Here is an 18,321-nt window from a genome sequence, read left to right on the forward strand (position 1 = left end):
TCTCTTCTTGTTGCTCTGGATACTTCAACGGAAAAGATTTTATCATTGAGGCATGATGGCTGGTCTATGAGAAGATTATTTCCCATAATTACTTAAAACAGCAAATTAAGGATTCCTTTCTCAAACAAGAGGTCACTATTGTGTTGTTCCGGTCTACGATATTTTGACACATTAATGATTTTTTTTCACAAAGTCATTGCATTTATTTAAAAAAAGAAATGTGCATGTGGATAATGTGGAAACTGTGAGAAGAATAAGAGCTTTTACTCTTCAAATTCCAAATATTTGGTTACCTTTTTTAAAGGAAATGACATACACTGAAAATTGTACACATCACGGTTTGTTTCACTTATTTTGGCTGATAAGACATGTCCTCAAGTGATTGTGTGGGCAAGTAGATATTATTTTTTTGACAGCTTCCCATCTCTACCAGGGCATCCCACTTTACACGGTGATGCTAAGGGAATGCACTTCTTCACACAGAAGTCACCATTCTCACATAAGTGGCAAATAGAAAACATAAAAAGGACTTGTTTAGGTCGCTTGTTGGTAATCACATTACAGGAAAAGATGACTTTTTGACCACTGTGGCCACGAAGCATGAAAATACGAGCACTCAAACGTGTTAGCGACACATAACAAAATCATGGCAGGTCCATTCCCTTGATCGGCAAGTGGAGTGAACTGGTGAGAAAAGGCAGCTTTGCACTGGCAACAAGGGGAAACGAATGAAGACAAATTAAAGCTTGGATGCCAGCAATGCACAAATATAAAACTGAAGTGAAATGAGGTCTGAGACTAGTGCCGACTAGTAAAATCATTGCATGCCACGCTAAGTATTGCAGTTTCATGTAGCCCCCAGCATAGTTCCACCCACCTTCAGGCTAAGCCGAGGTCGAATCAACTACTAAAAACAAACTTTCTTTTATAAATGCAAAAACAAAAGCCTCTGTACTGAGCTATTACAGTACAACCAAATATTAAGCAGATATTAAATTTCACCATCAGTTCCTACTTTATTCATTTCCATAATTTCTGATGTCATACTCACAATCAGAGAAACTTGGCTGCATCTGTTTCACGGTCTTCTTCTGTGCCAAAGGCATTACATAAATTCAGGACACGTAGTTTGAATGGCCGTGTAATCAAGCTACTGTTCCCAGAATAAACATTAGTTTGTAGGTTATATGCCAATTATAAGTCATAATAACATCATTGCTTAGTAACATATTAGGTGTTATAAGGTCGTTAACGTATTAAAATAGCATCATATAAGCTGAAAGCTCAGGTTTCAGGCTGCTCTAAACACTGTTTTTTTTCTACTCCTAGAACTTCGTGATGTCACAGAAAGATACCCCGCCCACCTGCTATTCACACTAAAATATTTTGTTTCATACGCAGGTGATCTGAAGGGCTTGATACTACCCACTACTCAATGGTTTTTATTCCACTTGACATGCTTTACTGCTAATATAGAGTATCTGATAAGTTTTCAAAGTAAAAGACTGAGTCACTGCAGATTAGGTCCTGAAACTTAACATCCTGAAATTCAAACTTCTCTAGTAGAGTCCAAGAATAGAAAATGGAGATGGAAAAGATAAATCACATTTATGGTCAGTAAATATTTTTTGAACGTTTATGCCTATTTATTATACGATTAAAAGAGGAACAATTAAATATATTTAAATAAATAAACATAATTTAAATATAAATATATGTAATATTTGCTTTGTCACTGAACATAGTTTGGTCTTCATTGTAAGTAGACTGTCAAGCGCTCAGTCTGAATATGTTTTATCGGTCTGTCATTGACTATCTTTGATATGTTCCCTGCCTCTTGCCCAGTGTATTCTGGGATAGACTCCAGCCCTCTGTGACCCTGAGTGGGTATAAGCTGATGTAGAAGATGGATGGATGTCTTGGCTGCAGGTAGAAGTCATTTTCCAAACAGCTAAATGAGCCATTTGTCACAGGGGTCAGCCGTGACTTTGACCTATGGTTGTCAGCACAATTTGGCTTCTGTTATGCAGAGCAGGTTGTTTCAGCACAGAGGAGTCAACTCTCACATAAAATGTAGACAATGGACTCAAAGGTGTGAGGAGCTAAAATCAACAGATCATTTAAAACAGAAACCCGTGTGACAGCTATTCCAAAAAAAAACAAAAGACTGAGTACCAATCGATTATTCTTAACCATGGGCTGGATGACTGAAAACCTACACAGACCTCATGGACGAGCTAACCACTGGGTTAGATTTCCCACAGAAGAAAGGCCACACACCATACCTAAATGCATTTGCAATGTTTTCATTGTTTCTGAAAACTATTGGGTGCAAACATTTGTGGATGGAGAGGAGGGGCAGTAGACAAGGAAGAGCGGAGAAAGCAGGGGCAATGACACGCAGGAAACGATCGGAGAAGACTCGAACCCCGGCCCCTGCAGCTCATTTGGTACGTGGGTTGCTAGCTTAACCACGTCAGCTCTAGCAGCACCAAAAAAACAATAATTTTCTAACGCATAAAACATATAAGAGAATTCCATCTTAAAAACCAGACTATTTCTAAATAGGAACATAGCCCTCGCTCAGTTCTCCTGTATGTGTGAGCAGAAAGGTTTAAGAAGCACACTGGACAGGTCACCATACTATCACAGAGAGACAGACAACCACTAATGCTCACGAGATGGCGTAATGACCGTGAAAGCCATAGACAGAACTTTGACATGAATTGAGCTGCGGTTTGGCAGCCTGGCAGATCCTCATGTACTAAATAGGAGTGAAGAAGTTGAAGAATGGAGAAGAAGGAGGGAGGGAGGGTGGGGCACCTACACGAGAATGAACAGATTGCAGAACTAGGGGAACCCATATAGATGGCAGGCGGAAGGAGCGTGATTGGAGGCGTGGTCCTGCTCCTGAAATTCAGATACATAATCTCCAATAAAGTAATCGTTTGAGTCCAAACTATTACATTAGGTTATGCAACATTAAGGTTGCATAAACCACCTCATCCTTTGTGTTTTAGAGCTGCACATCAACAAGCACATTTGTAATGAACTTCAAAAAGTGAGCAAGATTCAGAGATCCTACTTGGCAGCCATGTGCGTTTGCCCGGCTTTGGCTCTGTATAGCAAAAATGTGACCACTAGACTGAAACGCTGCGGTTCACTGTTGTTTGTACAGTGTAGTACACAGGAGCAATGTAGACAACATTTATCAACAAGCAACAGGCAGTGGTATAGTAGTATGGCTGTATTAGCACCTCTTACACGTGTTGGGCTATTATTAGTTCTATCATCAGTAAAGCTGTTGGATTCAGTCAAATAATTTACTTTAAAATCCATCTATTCATATAATGGATAAGAAAAGCAAAACTCACCCCTGTATAACAGAAGCAATAACAAAATCTTGACACTGGAAAAATCTGATGCAGATGAGATTACTCAAACTAGTCTCTGATTGCCAAAAATGGAAAACTTTGAGTTGATAACCTCACCTCATCTGTACTTCCTGTTCTTACATAACCAAATCTGACATTATGTGCTCCTCCCTTTTATGTTCTTTGGTACAATAAAAAGTGGTAAATAAAGCAATACCTTTTGAAAAACAACCATAAATAACTCTCACTTGGTCACATGGCCCAGCCATATGGTTTAAATCTGCACTACAAAGACTCCCCCAGTACGTGGCAAAAGCACTCTATGAACAGTACGAGTCGCTGAGCTTCCATGGCTCAGGATGACACACGCTGTTGCAGTCAACTCAGCAGCTACAAGCCTTAAAATATGCCTGACCCACACAATTTGCATAAAAAATGTTTTGGATTTTGCCTCTTGCCATAAGCCACATTATGTAAGTGCAAAGTGTGAGGTATCAAGAGGCGATGGCCCTGTGCCAAGAGTGTGCTGTGATGCTGTGGGTGCAGGTGTTGAGAATATCTCGCGTGAAGAGTTCCTCTGAGGATAGAAAGCGCTCCGTGAGATAAATTATCACATGCTGATGCAGTGTTAGCGTGCAGAGAAACGCTGAGAAGCAATGACAGTGAGTGGCGAGGTGTCTGGTTCGATTTTATGAATACAGACGCATTTAGATTTGACTTAAGATGGGAACTGAGCGTTGATGTCATAGCACCTTTTGATGCATTCTGTAAGTATTCAGAAGACTGAAAAGTCTTGAGACAATCAACTTTTGTTTTCTTGACTTTTCCCAGCATGCAACACAGTTTTTAGAGTTTAAACAGTTTTTTTGTTTGTTGTTCTTACTGCACTACTTCTCTATTGGAAATAAAGGCCTAATGTGCCTAATGTATAAATATGCGTTAAATCACTTCAAATTTTAAACACAAAGATGTGCTTTAAAACTTGTAGTACTCTGCTTTGATTGCTTATTTGAAAAGTTCAACTGCTTGGCACAGGATGCCTCTTACTTCTCTAAGTTTGACTTATTTCTTGTGCATTGGAAGCTTTTAGTTTCCACATCCCACTTGTGTAAATGGCATATTTAACTTTGACTGGCTCTCAGACTATTTGATGTCACACAGTCCTGCTTGTGCATCCATGTCCTAAACTAAGATTTAGTGTAAGCACTCAGAGAAACTTTCCTCCTTCAGCAGATGGTTGTAAAAACATCCATCTAGTGCCAGACACACACACACAAGCACGCACACACACAAGCACCCGCACATTCAAGTGAGGAACTTGTTTCTTGTTTTTTTCCTCATCTGAAAAGCAAAAACTGCGATTTAAAAATCTTTAACTAAAGCATTTGGAATTATAAAAGCAGCAGTTCAGTATATAACAAAACAGAACAAGTAAACAAGTAAAATGATCTTTTGATGTGCAGCAAAGCAGGGAGTAAATTCTGCAGCACTTTGCCATCATACTTAGAATTTAGTTTTGCAGAAACACAATTCCTGGTGTTAGATCTTTCCAAATATTTGGCACAAAATCACAGCAATCTGACTTATGTCACCTTATTAGTTTTGCAGTTATTGGTTTTGCATATGACACTTGAACACAGCTTAAATGTTGTACAGCAGAAACATCAACTGGCCACATGAAGACTGGAAAAATGTGCGCCACATTCCTCCAGCGTCTACAGGGCTTTACGCACGCGCATTCACGCGTGGTTCTGTTGTCAAAGTAACACGGGAGTGTTTGAAAATAAAAGTGAGGGTGTCGTGCTCGGAATGAAAGTGTTTTTCTCGAGATGGGACCTTGTTTAGTGGCATATATTTTCCATTAAAAACATGTGACTGGCGCTGTTTTGATCATTACAAGGTTGTTTTTTTAAAACAAATAATAATTTTCACACACAAGCTGTGGGCCACATACCTTGGAAGACATCCACATCATGACGATCCTCCGAGCTCGCAGATAATCGCAGTCCTCTTGGGGGGTGAGGCGGGGTGGGGGGGGGGGGAAGGAATTGTGCACGAAGTCCAGCAGACAGGAGAGAAAATTGCTCGCAAGCTCCCTTCCAATGAGTTTCCACGATGAGTCATTTTTGCTTTAACTTTCCATCTGCCTCCTTGTAAAGGGATATTGTCATTTTGAGGTGGTTTAAATGAAACTGGGGGAAACTGCTGTCGCCGAGTTTCCAACAAGCATGTCCATACAAAACCTGGGGCGAGTCATTTCTCCAGCCATTTTATAAACTGGTGATTCCTGTGCTTAGCTCTCGCAGTGGGTCAGCAATAGAAGGCTTTTTTTTTTCTTTTGGCCTGTTGTGGAAAAACATAGTTGTGTAGGTGTCATAGAAATAACTGTAGCCCTGGTTTACTAAATGCTGTCTTATCAGTTAGCTTTTCTTTAATGTTAAATACTGGAACAGTTACAAAAGACTTATCCGTATTTTCGTTTCCAATTTTTTCTTTTTTCTTTAGTTTTACTGGCAGCATATAAAGGGGATTATTAATATCCTTAGTCTGCTCTCTGTGAGGAAGTTGTTCAAACATTCTTTAGCGAAGTGGTCAGAGGATTACTAAATACGCGCCACTTTCATGGCCTACAGCTTCTGTCTCTGAATACAAATCTGTCAAAACCCAGCGCAAAAAAAAAAAAATCTACATTAGTGCAAACAGATTTTGAACTTTATTGCATAACAGCAAAAACGATCATCCCTATATCTGTTATTGACAGATGAAACTCATAAAGTGCGAATGCATAGCCTGTCTTTACTAGAATTTCAATTTGATGTCAGATTTGGAAGCCCGCACAGCTTAGATGAACAAATAGTCTGGTGTGTGGTGAAGATGGTTTGGGGGAAAGGCTGCTGTTAGAGAAGTGCGCGATGGTTAAAAACAGGAGAAAGAGAGAGAAGCATCACAACCTGCCAATCAGTGGCATGAATGTGCGTGTGTGTGTGTGTGCGTGTGTGTGTGTGTGTGTGTGTGTCTGAGGCGTGTTTCAAACTTGTGTTGGGGATGTGAGGGCGGGAGGGGGTCACCTGCTGTTGGGCAGAAATGATGCTCAAAATTATCTTTATAGGGCGTGTTCTTCTTCTTCAGGAAAAATAATTGATAATAATAAACTCTAATTGTAATCACACGTCAGTCTGAATGGATTTTGAGTTAGTACTGTTTTTTCTGCTTATGTCTGTGCCGTTTCCTTTACTGGGGCTCTTGTCCAGCCCGCAAAGCGACTCCGTCACCCCCTCCTCCATTTCCATATACTCCGCTTTGTCACCGAGCGAGGAGCCAGAGGGCGAGCCTTTGAATTTTCTTAGAAAGTCAGGGAAGTACGGGCAGCCCGGGGGCATGCTCTCCACCACCGGCGACTGGTCCTCGTTATCGGTCTCCCTGTGATAAAAGTAGTTGAAGTTGGACACTATGACCGGGACCGGGAGCGCAATGGTTAACACGCCCGCGATCGCGCAGAGGGAGCCCACTATCTTCCCACCCACAGTGATGGGCTTCATGTCTCCGTAACCCACTGTGGTCATGGTCACTACAGCCCACCAAAACGCGTCCGGGATGCTCGTAAACTGCGAGGTGGGTTCGTCCGCCTCGGCGAAGTACACCGCGCTGGAGAACAGGATGACACCTATGACCAGGAAGAAAATGAGGAGGGCCAGCTCCCTCATGCTGGCACGCAGGGTGTGACCCAGGATCTGCAGCCCCTTAGAGTGCCTGGACAGCTTGAAGATGCGAAACACCCTGACAAGGCGGATTATTCTCAGGATGGCGAAACTCATCGCGTGCTGTCCGTTGCCCTGATGCTGCGCCAGGTCCGTGCCGAGAGTAATGAAATAAGGCAAAATGGAAACAATGTCTATGGAGTTCATAATGTTTTTAAAGAAGAGAGTTTTGCTCGGACTGGCAAAGAAGCGAACTATAATCTCAAACGAGAACCAGATGATGCAGACCGTTTCCACGACGAAAAAAGGGTCGTTAAAAGGAGTAAATCCGTGATCGGCTTGAGAGGAGTTGTTTCGTGGCTGTAGATACTCTTTGTCATCCCTGAACTCCGGCAGCGTCTCCAGGCAGAAAATCACAATAGAAATGACAATAACAAGGACGGACACGACCGCGATCCCCCTGGCAGGGCTCGAGCTCTCCGGATACTCAAAGAGCAGCCAAATCTGGCGCTTGAACTCATCCTCCGGCAGAGGTTTCTCCTCCTCTTTGACGAAGCCCTCATCCTCCCGAAACTTTAGTATCGCCTCCTCCCCGAGTTCATAAAACTTGACCTCCTCGGAAAATATGTCAAATGGGACGTTGACTGGTCTTTTTAAGCGCCCGCCTGACTGGTAGTAGTAAAGAATGGCGTCAAAACTCGGTCGGTTCCGGTCGAAGAAGTATTCGTTCCTCAGCGGGTCGAAGTACCTGATCCTCTTGTCCGGATCTCCCAGGAGCGTGTCCGGGAACTGAGTGAGCGTCTTGAGCTGAGTTTCAAACTTCAGACCCGACACGTTGATGACAACTCTCTCGCAGCAGCCGCACTCGCTGTAAACGTTTTCGTATCCGGACTGGGGCCGCCTGTCGGTGATCGACACGGTCTCCTCCTCATCATCCATGTTGCACAAAAAACTCGACCTTTTGCTCCCCCGGTCGCCCCCGCCCCCCTCCTCCTCCTCTTCCTCGGCTCCTTCGGCCTCTTCCTCCTCTATCATGATGTCCTCCTCAGATCCGAGCAGAGCCAGCTCGGAGTGGCGCAGGTCCCCACCGAGAGTGCCCCGGTTCCGTCTCCAGCGTCCGACGCCGCGCTGCTTTTTCCGCTCTCGGACAAATCTCTGCTGCTGCTCGGGCTCCTGCTGGTTCTGCTGCGAGGAGGAGGTGGAGGTGGTGGTGGTGGTGGAGGTGAAGGAGGAGGGGGAGGGGCGCGAGGCGGTACCGCCGCTGCTGATGTTGGCGTTCGCGGAGGAGGCGGCGCGAGACTGATGCTGGCGGTTGTTAAGGAGATGAGCGCTCGAGGAGGTGTTGGAGGTGGACCCTCCGACGCCACCGCAGCTACCTCCTCCTCCACCTCCCTCCGTGCACGTTCCACCTTCGGCAGCAGCCGCTGCGGCCGCCGCTCTGGTGTGGGCAGCCTGGCGCTCCCTCTCGCGCTCCCTCTCCCGCGCGCGAGCCTGGGCATATCCGTAAGGCAGGTGGCTGTTGCACCCACCGTCCGCGCCCACCATGGCAAACTCCATTTTAAGTCAGTGAGCGCTTCGGTCCGCGGACGCTTACAGTAAGCGCTCGCGCGCTGTGATGTGGACGCAGACCAGAGGACAAAAGTTGCAGCTCAGCGCGCGCAGGGAGACAAAATGAGGCATGAAGCCTCTCGACCAATCAGTCGTGAATGCGAGAAAGTCAGAATAGCAAACACACCTCAGATGGGTCCATGCTGAGCGAATCCCATGTATCCTACTTACATGATACTGATTGCCATCTCTTCCAGTTTAGGTACAGCCCCCCCTCCTCCGGTATTTCATGACATCATTACCATATCCAAAAAAAAAGAAGAAGAAGAAGAAAGAAGGAAAAAGATCAGATGTAAAGGCCGGTGGCATAGCCTGTTACGCAGACGCTCGGTCAAACTTGCAGCGCCCCTTATTTGCTCAGCATTGTAAATCACCAAGTCAACAAGCGACACCTAAACAGTCTCTCCTCGGTTCCTCCGGTGCCCATCAGGTGGTTAATTTCTCCGCGAGGCGGGCTTGCGCCCGAATGCGTCTTTTGATCCTCCCTGGTCACTCATGGTTGCCATTTTAGGACGAGTTTAAAAAAGAGAGAGAGAGGAAGAGAGATCTCCGTTATTTTATACAGCTCCGGTGAATTTGAATGACTTTATTCATCTGACGCTCTCAGGAGCTGCGAGAACAAGAAGAGAGGAGGAAACAGCAGTTGGTTTAGGCAAATAAAACCAAAACCTTCATATCGATGTGTGTTGTTTTATCGAATACACAATCAAAATACATCATTGTTATTATCATCACCATCATTATTACTATGGAGTGAACACAAAGGAATATGGAAGACATTTATGGTTACAATACAATTTACGCATTAAAGTATCCTCCCTTTATTCTAACATCCATACTTACATCTGAAAGGGGGCCAAAACGACATCGCCTCAGTCCCCCCCCCCTCCCCCGCCCCCCCTCTTCACAAACCAATCTGATGGAGGAAGCAGGGGAAGGAGGCTAGGTGAGGATGCAGTTGTTCACTCTCGCTCAAATCCCCGTTATGATTTTGGAGGGTAACGCCGCAAAATCCCTCGCTGTATCCACGCAGCGACCATATCCACATCCAGTACACACATCCGTGCTCTGACGCACTCTGGAGAGGACACTTTTTTTGGCTGCGTCTCGACGTCTTGTCTCAATTCAACAGGATCTATCGCCACTTCAGCCTCCGTTTCTGCTGCATCGCTTCTGGTATGCCGAGAGCAATAATGTTACCCCCTCCAGAGGAGAAAAAAAGAATGAGAAGAAGAGGAGGAAGTAGCAGGTGTGCGCGTAGCGAGTTGGCATCAATGACAGCTCCACACGAAGACAAGATACGAGGGTGGGTAAAAGTTTACCTTCGCACGGGCGAGGGGGAATGGCTTCATGGTTTAAGTCTGAGCATCGCACATCTGTCTGTCTGCCGCCGTATCCCTACCTATACTCCTGGATCCCTCCCATTGTGTGTGTGTGTGTGTGTCTGTGTGATGATGGAGAGTCTCAGTGAGAAAGTCGCTCGTGTACCGCAGCTCGTGCAGGCGGTGCTCGGTCCTCCCCCAGTGGCTGCAGCCGGTCACTGCGCACCGTGCTGCAGTCTCTCACCCGAGCTTCATCTGCCCTTCATTGTCACTGCTGGGTAGCAACCGGTGTGTTTGTGTCTCCCCACCATTAAAAAAAGTAATGCATTAACATAATATTTTAACTATGCATTTTGCAGTCACCAACCACTTTCCTAAAAAAAATTAATCGGTGTTTTTGCTGTTGTTGTTGTTTATTTTCTCATATTAAATCAGAAAATGCATACATCACTTATTTACATACGTCCATATATTGTAACTTTAAAAAGTGTGAATTTAAAGCACTGGAAATACTTTTCATACAATTTCACTTCACCTAACAATCGTTTAACATTGTTTTTGTTAATATTATCACCAGTGTTGGTCAAGTTACTTGAAAAAAGTAATCAGTAACTAATTACTGATTACTCCCCCAAAAAAGTAATCCCGTTACTTTACTGATTACTTATTTTCAAAAGTAATTAATTACTTAGTTACTTAGTTACTTAGTTACTTTTTAAAAACACGATTTACAACCTGAAGAGGTGATAAAGTGATAGATCTTTCAGCCCAATTCTACTTTTTCTACATAATCCATCATACAAAATGTAATCAAATGGAAAAGTCTCTTTTTAAAACTTGTTTTATCAGTTTTAATCTTTTAACTTTATGCATCAAGCAAAACATTTAATTATATGCAACATTCTCTGACTTGAATAAATTAGTTTAACATTTAAACCTATTTTCTACACATTCCAGCACATAAAATAAAATATTTTTTGTGTTTTCACTCACTCTTTCAAACAGATGCAAGTAAAACACAGCAGAAAATAAATAAAGTCAAAGACTCAGCGGTCCTTTTGCTCTATTTTCACCTGTAAAGCAGGAGCAGGGTAGGCGGAGGGTTACCCTGGTGCAGGTGTGCTGCGGTCAGTTGAAGAATCCGCGCGAGTGTCTCTGTGAGTTTCCCATCACGTCGTAGGTACTCGGTGCTTGCTCGGAAGTTTAGGGGTTTTTTTCGCTGTAAAAAGAAGTTTTCTTCCCACGCACGATGGACGCTAATGTTTTTGTCACTTTTTATGGAATCAAACTCAAAGTAAGGTCAGTACTTCCACACTTTAAACGCTGCACGCTCATACTCTCTCCCGCACTCGATATATTATCCATTGTTGATCTGCACACAGCTGCTGTCACCAACGTCGCACTTGCTTACGTCACTGTCATGAGACATTCTCGCAAAAAAATCACGGTTTTAGTAACGCAGTAACGCAGCGTTCCTACGGGAAAGTAACGGTAATCTAATTACCGATTTTGCAATAGTAATCCCTTACTTTACTCGTTACTTGAAAAAAGTAATCAGATTACAGTAACGCGTTACAAGTAACGCGTTACTGCCCATCTCTGATTATCACAGGAAAAAAGGTTAGCTCATGCAACAACAAAAAAAATGTTCACAGAGGCCACAAAAACCAATAATTCATGTTCGCTGTGCCTGCCCTCCCTCTGATATTTGATTAGGAGAGCACTCGAAACAGAATGCAAAGTGTTCATTAACCTCCTATGACCCAGCGATTCATTCTTGTCCTCTGTTGGGGGGACACGAGTCTGAGACCTCCACGAGCACAATTCATGCAATCTATTTGAGTCTTACTGTACTGTCAAGGAGACATCTCAGGGTTTCAAGTTTCCACATGGGCTTTCTTTTCAAAATGATGGCCCTTGCTCATATAATTATTTTACTAAATTTGCAAGAATTTCAAGCAAACTTTTTTTCATTTGGTCATTATGGGGTATCGCATGTAGAGTTTTGAGGTGAGAAATGAATTTGGGAATAAGGCTGTAACATGACAAACTGTGGAAAATGCAAAGAACTGTGAATACTGTCCATTACACAGACAGTGTTCTGTGTAGTGGACAGGAGGACTTACTCATTCCTGTTTTCAACCTATATCCACACTTCAAGAAGCAAAGGAAAGATTGAGGCAGAAAGGACTTTACTCAGAATTGTAGAAGGGGAGTCAGACTTTGTGCTGTCCGGTGATGAGGTGGAGGAGGACCAGACAGAGCAGGAAGGTGAACGCTCAGTGGAGGACATGCCATTGAGAATCCAGTTTGAACCCTACTTTGAACAGTAAATAGGTGTTCATTCATGGCATGATACCTTCAGGACTCAGATATACTGGGTCCCATTTATAGCCAGTTAAATAAGTCAAGACAGATTCTTTAACCCCCTAGGACCTGGCGTCCACATATGTGGACATCACATTTTGGGTGATTTAGACCAAAACACTAAATTTTGTTTTTCAACGGCCTGATATCCACTTACGAGGACATTATACTGCTACTGTTCTATCAAAATTTTAAACGAATATCCTCATATGTGGCTCTGATTTTTCATTAAAACAAAAATAAGGTAAAAAAAACAATTTTTTTCTTTGTTTATACATTTATCGGGCCCCAATATGCCCAAATATCTAAGAGAAGTTAAAAATGCATGCAGTGGAAGAGTTTGGGTCTTAGGAGGCTAAGATTAGGCAGTCGTTCACAGTAAGAAATGATCTTGATGTTTTTCTTCCTCCTGAGGCCCAAACAAGAAATTGTTTTGATACTGAGATTTTTAACCACTGTGGTTGAAAGAAACACATTGCAACAAATTGTTGTTTTCAAAATAATTTATGTATTAATATATCATTTGTCGCTTTGATGGACTGCCTACTTTTGATGAATCTGTCTTGACTTATTGAATTCACTATAACTAGGGAAGTACATTTCCATCCTATGTTATCTGAGTCATGCCATCAACATGGATATGCAGAAGAATGTTTTTGATGTTAATGCTCCACCTTTCTCTGGCTGGCGTGGCTCTGATGTTTTGGTAGTGCCTATTTTCTGTTTGATGTAAACAGGGAACCACCTGTCTTGGCGTTTATGGCCACATTGACCTGTTTCATATTCCATGCTAAAAAAAAAAGAGCCAATTTCAACCCAGTTAACACTCTCAAATTTAGAAAACAATTTGATTTTTAGCAACAGAAACATAATATCTGCCAAAAAAAACCCCAAACAAAACCTTTCAGTCAACCTTCCTATGTGGCCATAAAGATGTCATTAAAAAAAAAACCATGTGCTCTGTTGGCCTCATTCTGCCGAGATCGTGGAAGGCCTGTGTAGATGAGTAGATAATTCACATGTAACTCTAGAGTACCAGATGATCCGTTACTGCAGTTTGTTGTAGGGAAATCAAGTCCTGCAACTTAAAAACCATAATGTCTGTCCCTCCTCTACCTCATCTCCTGACAGCACCGAGCATGACTTCCCTTCACCTTCGAACAGATGCATCAGAAAGCAACTTGGGGTCAACTTTTTTCTTGGTCTCAATAAGTTATTTTGTTACTGAGCTTCAACAGCGTGACATAATCCAATGTTCTTGTCTGCCATAGTTGTAATTAATCCTGGGCAGTATAAAACACTGCAGTGTACAGAAACATCAAGTAAGACATGAATCAAATCTACATGTGCAGCCAAACAAGTGCTAACTTCTAAACTAAAAGAAAGAAAATTTCAAACATGCTCACTCTTAAATTGATTTATAGAGCTGGAGTCTTTGAAGTTTACGCAGAAAACACTTTCTTATTGCTTTTTCAAAGTTTGTTTACATCAGTAAGGCTTGTCATAAGTGATAAAAAAAAATTTAAAACATAGTTCAAGGGATAAAATTGTTTGCATGTAACTGGGATGTATCTCATTAATCACCAGAGTCTGGTCAATATACAGTCATGAGAACGCATTCACAGGAGTCTATGCAGTCCAGTGAAAAACTACACACACCCTTAATGCTTCCATAGGAATTAAGGTGGTCAATAGTAGCAATATGCTGCTCATCAAATGCACTGGATTAACCAGTCATGAGCAAGTGTGAGCACCTCTGTACAAACAGCAGGTTTTGGCTCTTTGTTGGTCTGAATCATTTAAATTTGTGCATTATTAAACGTTAAAGTTCACAACAGTAGATTTGGTCACCTAGTCAACTATGAACTTTGTTTGTTAAAGCATTCTAGAGTCTAATGTGAAGCCATCCGACAGCCAAAGCTTGACCAATATCAGCCCAAAGCAGGACAATGATCCCAATCTCAACAGCAAATCTGCAACAGAATGGCTGAAAAATAAAAAAAAACAAGGTGATGCAATGAGCTGCTCAAAGTCCAGATTGAAACTAGCACTAGCAGTGTTGACATAGTGTCAACAGTGTAAACAGTAACCCTGCCAAGAAAGACAGAAAGACAAAATATTTCAGGACCTTTCTTGTCTAATTTGTTATATATTCTTTAAAGCGACTGCACAACAATTCATATACTGTGTAATTAGAGGTCATCTTCTCAGCCGAAACTAGCCTGCAGGAGAAAGAATGGAGAGTGCAATACAACAAGCAGGCTAACAAATTACTGTGTTAGGGTATTAATTAGTCAAACAATGCATTACTATTGACTAGGCGATTAGGAATGCATTACTTTTTTGAGTAATGAGTACTGAAAACCACAGACAAGTGGGTATAATGAATACCACAAGGATTTTTCATTAATGTGGCCACATTAGCTCTTATTTGCATACGGCTGTAAGACTTTGTGAAAATGATGATACTCCAAGCAAAAGAAGACAGATTTGGTGCATGAAACACACAACAGGCAATGTGATGATTAGTGTGCTCAAGGATGCAACTGACCAAAACAAGTAGAGGACAAATGCAGTTCACAAACATATCATATTCTGTAATTTCATCATTGCTTGGCAATACTTTCAGCTTGTTTGTGCTGTCAGCCGTCTGTTAACGGGTCAAAGGTGTCCATAGACACGTCTTTTGGGATAACAACTGCCGTAACTTTAAATACCAGACATCACAGCACCTGGTGAGGTAACTGTTGAGTCAGTGTTATCGATTATTCACCCTATTGCTGCCGCAGATTTATGTGGATCATTTTGCACTCAGGTCTTACTCACTGCACCTTTGAAACCTCCCAGGTTTGATTGCACACATAATTAGTTTTTCTGCAGGTACTGCTGCAGGCATACTGCTGGGCTACAAAGCAATCAGTAGCTATAGCCCATTGAGTTCAGTCCATTTGATTCAAAGTATACATCTGAAACAAAAGCACTAATTAGGACACGGACAGCCTGTTATTCCAGATACAATATTCCTCTGAGGAATCCTAATAATCCTCTAAGGTATTTACCAAATCTCTACTTCTAATATTCCTGTTGGGATATTTTTGGTTGCTTGTGCAGTCTCCTTCTTAACTCTTTCATACGGCCATTGTGCTACATTTTGATACCAGAGAATATGAAACGAAATGTAAAACCCAATGTGTATGCTTGTGCTTGTGAAGTAATCAATGCTGCTGACAGTGCAAATCTCACTCACTGCTTCTCTAAAGAGCCTCATCTTCACAGTCTTCTCTCCTTCTCTGTACTTCTCAGATACTTAACTAAGACTTAAGTGGAGGTCTTTTCTAGTCTGTACCACATGTAAGCTCTTTCCACCCACCGCACACGGAGACATCATGCTCCCCTCAACCCCTGCTCTTATTCACCGAGTATCCACCTCAGTCAGCACCAGAGGGAGTTGTGAGGTCAGTAATAATAAGAGGTGATAGAGTGGGGATGCAAGGTGCCTTATTAAACACAAGTTTAGTTGCACTTTGAACCAGTGCCAGAGCTCATCAAAAACCCTTCTGCCTCTCACAAAGCATACCCGCTGAAAAAAAGACGAGGGAAATGTCAAACTCTCTATGCATGAGACACAATCAATATTTGTTTCTGTTTTTTTCAAAGCCATCATGCAGAATTACAACTTTACTTACTTAACTTTAAAATGCAGTACAGGAAGCAATGATAACCTTTACAGCTTGTCCGTATGTAATAAAACTCAGCGCTGTATCATAGATATCTCGGTATGTTTTTGGACAGTGATGCATATTTTGTAATTTTGCTTCTGTACACCAGCACTGTGCGCTTTAAATCAAACAAACAACACATTATTCAAGCCCAGATTTTCAGCTTTAATTTAAGAGGTTTAACATACAGTTAGGTCCGTAAATATTTGGACAGACAACTTTTTTTCTAATTTTGGTTCTTTGGGTTTTGGTTCATTAACGCAGTGAATTTTAAATGAAACAACTCAGATGCAGTTGATGTGCAGACTTTCAGCTTTAATTCAGTGGCTTGAACAAAAACGTTGCAGAAAAATGCAGCAATTTTTAAGACAATCTTTTGATGTCAGGGGCTCAAAAATAATTGGACAAATCAAAGAACTGAAAATAAAAGGTTCATTTGTAATAGTTGGTTTGCTGGTAATGACAGCCTGAAGCCTTGAACTCATAGACATCACCAGATGCTGGGGTTTCCTCTATTTTAATACTCGGCCAGCCCCTTTTCTGCAGGGTTTTTAGTTGTTGTTTGTTTGTGGTCCTTTCTGTCATGGTTCTGGGTCATTTTGACCCAGCATTTTGAGTTGCTTGTGCTTTAGTTTGATTTTGTATTTTGGGTTATATTCTTCCAAATTGCCACTAGGTGTGAATGGTTGTCTGTCCGTATGTGTTGGCCCTATGACAGACTGGCGACCTGTCCAGGGTGTACCCCGCCTCTCGCCCTATGACAGCTGGGATAGGCTCCAGCGCCCCCACGACCCTGAAAAGGATAAGCGGAAGCGGATGGATGGATGGGTTATATTCTTGATCTCTTGTTGGGCTTTGATGATTATTATTATTATTATTTAGTCTGCTTCAGTTTATTCTGCTTAAGGGTTTAGTTCCTAGGTTTTGTGTCTTGTGTTTAGTGAAGGTTTAGTTCAGCGTCAAGTCAGCGTCCTTGTGAATTGTTTCTTGTTTCCTGTTTTATTGTGAAGGTCCGTGTCTCATGTGAGTGTATTCAGTTTTGCTTCCTCTGCCTCGTCTTGTCAATTACTTCCAGCTGTGTTCCCCACCTGTGTGTAATCTCCTTGTGTTCTTCTGTGTGTACTAGTTGCTGGTTTGTCTGTGAATCTACTGCGAATCTCCGTGTGTTTTTCCCTGCCGTCCACCTTCTTATGCCACCGTTCATCCTCCTACATGTTCGTGTTCATGTTTGCTATTTAGTAGTTTAGTTTGACCCACTATGATTAGTTTTTGTTCCGTTTTGCCATTTTTCACCTTGTGCTTTATTTTACAATAAACCACCTTCACATCTCAGTGAGTGCCTGTGCTTGGATCCTCATTTATTTTCTCCACACAGCTCATCCCCTTAGCCGTGACCCTTTCTGTCGAAAGTTTAGTCTTCAACAAGTGAAATTCATGCTCAGTTGGGTTAAGATCAGATCAGAATAAAGAATATTCCACTTCTTTGTTTTAATAAACAGCTGGGTTGCTTTGGCTGTATGTTTGCGGTCATTGTCCATCTATATTATTAAATGCCGCCTAATCAACTTGACTGCATTTAGCTGGATTTGCGCGGACACTGTCTCTGAACACCTCAGAATTAATTCGGCTGCTTTGGTCCTGTGTCATATCATCAACAAACACTAGTGTCCCAGTGCCACAGCCAACCATGCACGCCCAAGTCATCACACTGCCTCCACTGTGTTTTACAGATGATGTGGTATGTGTTGGGCAGTTTCACACCGTCATCATACTTTTTTCTTGCCATCATTCTGGTAGAGGTTGATCTTGGTTTCATCTGTTCAAAGAATGTTTTTTCTAGAACTGTGTCGGCTTTTTTTAGCATAGTCTAGTCTAGCCTTTCTATTCTTGAGGGTTATGACTAGTTTGCACCTTGCAGTGAACCCTCTTTACTTTCATGCAGTCTTCTCTTTATGGTACACTTGGATATTGATGCGTCTACCTCCCGGAGAGTGTTGTCTGTTGTGAAGGGGGAAATGACGCTGCGATCATCCACCACTGTTGTCTTCCGTGGACGTCCAGGTCTTTTTGCATTGCTGAGTTCACCAGTTTACCTGTAGATTTTGTCACTCCTAATATTGCAGCAATTTCTCTGATGGATTTTTCCAGTTTTTGCAGTTTAAGGATGGCTTGTTTCACCTGCATGGAGAGCTCCTTTCACCGCATGTTGTCTGCTCACAGCAAGATCTTCCAA

At 42.3% G+C, this 18,321-nt stretch overlaps 1 protein-coding gene across 2 annotated transcripts in view; it reads right to left on the minus strand.

The window, feature by feature from the left end:
- The window catches only part of kcna4 (potassium voltage-gated channel, shaker-related subfamily, member 4), a 66,834-nt gene extending 57,561 nt beyond the window's left edge, over positions 1 to 9,273 (minus strand). For both annotated transcript variants that reach the window (XM_085459827.1, XM_085459818.1), the window contains exon 1: positions 5,329 to 9,273. In XM_085459827.1, coding sequence (XP_085315953.1) covers positions 6,539 to 8,629 — 2,091 coding nt within the window. In that variant the 5' untranslated portion in view covers positions 8,630 to 9,273 and the 3' untranslated portion in view covers positions 5,329 to 6,538. The remainder of the gene's footprint in view (positions 1 to 5,328) is intronic.
- Between the last annotated feature and the right edge of the window lie 9,048 nt (positions 9,274 to 18,321).

The sequence above is a fragment of the Copadichromis virginalis genome, linkage group LG1, assembly GCF_057382275.1.
Source record: "Copadichromis virginalis isolate Kocher_CV1m ecotype Utaka linkage group LG1, C_Virginalis_male_GT1.1, whole genome shotgun sequence".
NCBI lineage: Eukaryota > Metazoa > Chordata > Actinopteri > Cichliformes > Cichlidae > Copadichromis > Copadichromis virginalis.